General features: G+C 62.4%; 1 protein-coding gene across 1 annotated transcript in view; it reads right to left on the minus strand.

The window, feature by feature from the left end:
• LOC121275170 (chromodomain-helicase-DNA-binding protein 4-like) overlaps window positions 1–1343 on the minus strand; it is a gene marked incomplete at its 3' end in the record, with an annotated part of 11006 nt that extends 9663 nt beyond the window's left edge. The window contains exons 1-2 of the mRNA XM_041182588.1: window positions 1184–1343; window positions 349–505 (exon numbers count right to left, since the gene is read on the minus strand). Coding sequence (XP_041038522.1) covers window positions 349–505; window positions 1184–1309 — 283 coding nt within the window. The remainder of the gene's footprint in view (window positions 1–348; window positions 506–1183) is intronic.
• Window positions 1344–1408: the final 65 nt, after the last annotated feature.

Consider the following 1408-nt stretch of genomic DNA (forward strand, 5'->3'; position numbering starts at 1 on the left):
CCCTGGGACTATAGGAGGGTTATCATGCTCTCCCTTTGTCAGATTTCCCATTTACAGAGGGAGCTCTGTATTGTAACCCGTCCCTGGGACTATAGGAGGGTTATCATGCTCTCCCTTTGTCAGATTTCCCAGTTACAGAGGGAGATCTGTATTGTAACCTGTCCCTGGGACTATAGGAGGGTTATCATGCTCTCCCTTTGTCAGATTTCCCATTTACAGAGGGAGATCTGTATTGTAACCTGTCCCTGGGACTATAGGAGGGTTATCATGCTCTCCCTTTGTCAGATTTCCCTCTTGTCAGAGTCATTGGGGGTGGGGGGGGAGGGGGGGTGAGGTTTTGCGCCGTACCTGCTGCCGGCGTGTTGGGCTGCGTCTCGCCGGGTGTGGAGACAGTCGGCGTTTTCGAAACCGGCGAGCTTGATCGCGAGGATTTCTTGCTGTCCAGTGCCTCCTGTGCGAGCTCAGGCATGCTCCACTGGCCGTTGATGTGGTCAAACTCCTGTACCTGCGGGAGTGAGAGGTTAAGAGGCGTGCCCTCCCGTCTGCCGGCTGTCACCCCCGCCCCCTGGTTCCCGCCCTCGGGAGGGAGGGCGGAACAGGCCCAGGCTTCGAACCCGGCCTACTCCCCAAGTAGGCCGGAACTCATCCCGGGCCTCAATTTCTCTCGTGCCCGCTTCTTCCTCGGTGGCGGTGCCCGTTTGCCCCTCGCCTACCTACCCCGGGCACTGCCATCGGGAGGGCGGAACAGGCCCAGGCTTCGAACCCGGCCTACTCCCAAGTAGGCCGGAAACCCCACCCCCCCTCCCCACCCCCCCGGGGGCTCAATTTCTCTCGGGCCCCGCTTCTTCCTTGGTGGATGGAGGCTGGGCGCCGATGCCCCCCCAGAGGGTGAAAGTTCAGCGCCCGCGACCCTACCGCTGAGGTAGCCGACAGGCCTTGTCCCGTCTTGCCTTTAAGAGTAGGCCCGAGGCTTCCTGGCCTCCCTCCTAAGTCTCCTAGACGGCTGGTTAATCTGCGTCCGCCCAGGAAGCCCCCCCCCAGCAAAACCTCTGCCCCGCCACCGACTCGGGGCGGTTGGGGGAGGGCACGTGGGCCAGGCCGGACGCTCCTCGGTCATGTGGGCCCTCGCAGGGTCCCCCACGAAGCCCTTCCCCGCTCCCCCCCCCCAACGTCGCCCTTTTACCTTCTTGCGGATCAGCGACATGACCCCGATGCGGGTCAGGACGTGCTGTCGGGAGAGGCCCTCTCGCGGGACTCCATCGGCAAAGGTCTCGGCCCCATCGGCGCCCGGCTCGCACAGGTGGCGCATGAATAGCGAGACGTAGGCTCTAGAGAGGGAGGGGAGAGTGGGGGAGAGAGAGGGAGAGGCAGAGAGAAAAAGAGAGATAGAGCGAGAAGAAGAGAGCGG

This window comes from Carcharodon carcharias, unplaced genomic scaffold (assembly GCF_017639515.1).
Source record: "Carcharodon carcharias isolate sCarCar2 unplaced genomic scaffold, sCarCar2.pri scaffold_1155_ctg1, whole genome shotgun sequence".
Taxonomy (NCBI): domain Eukaryota; kingdom Metazoa; phylum Chordata; class Chondrichthyes; order Lamniformes; family Lamnidae; genus Carcharodon; species Carcharodon carcharias.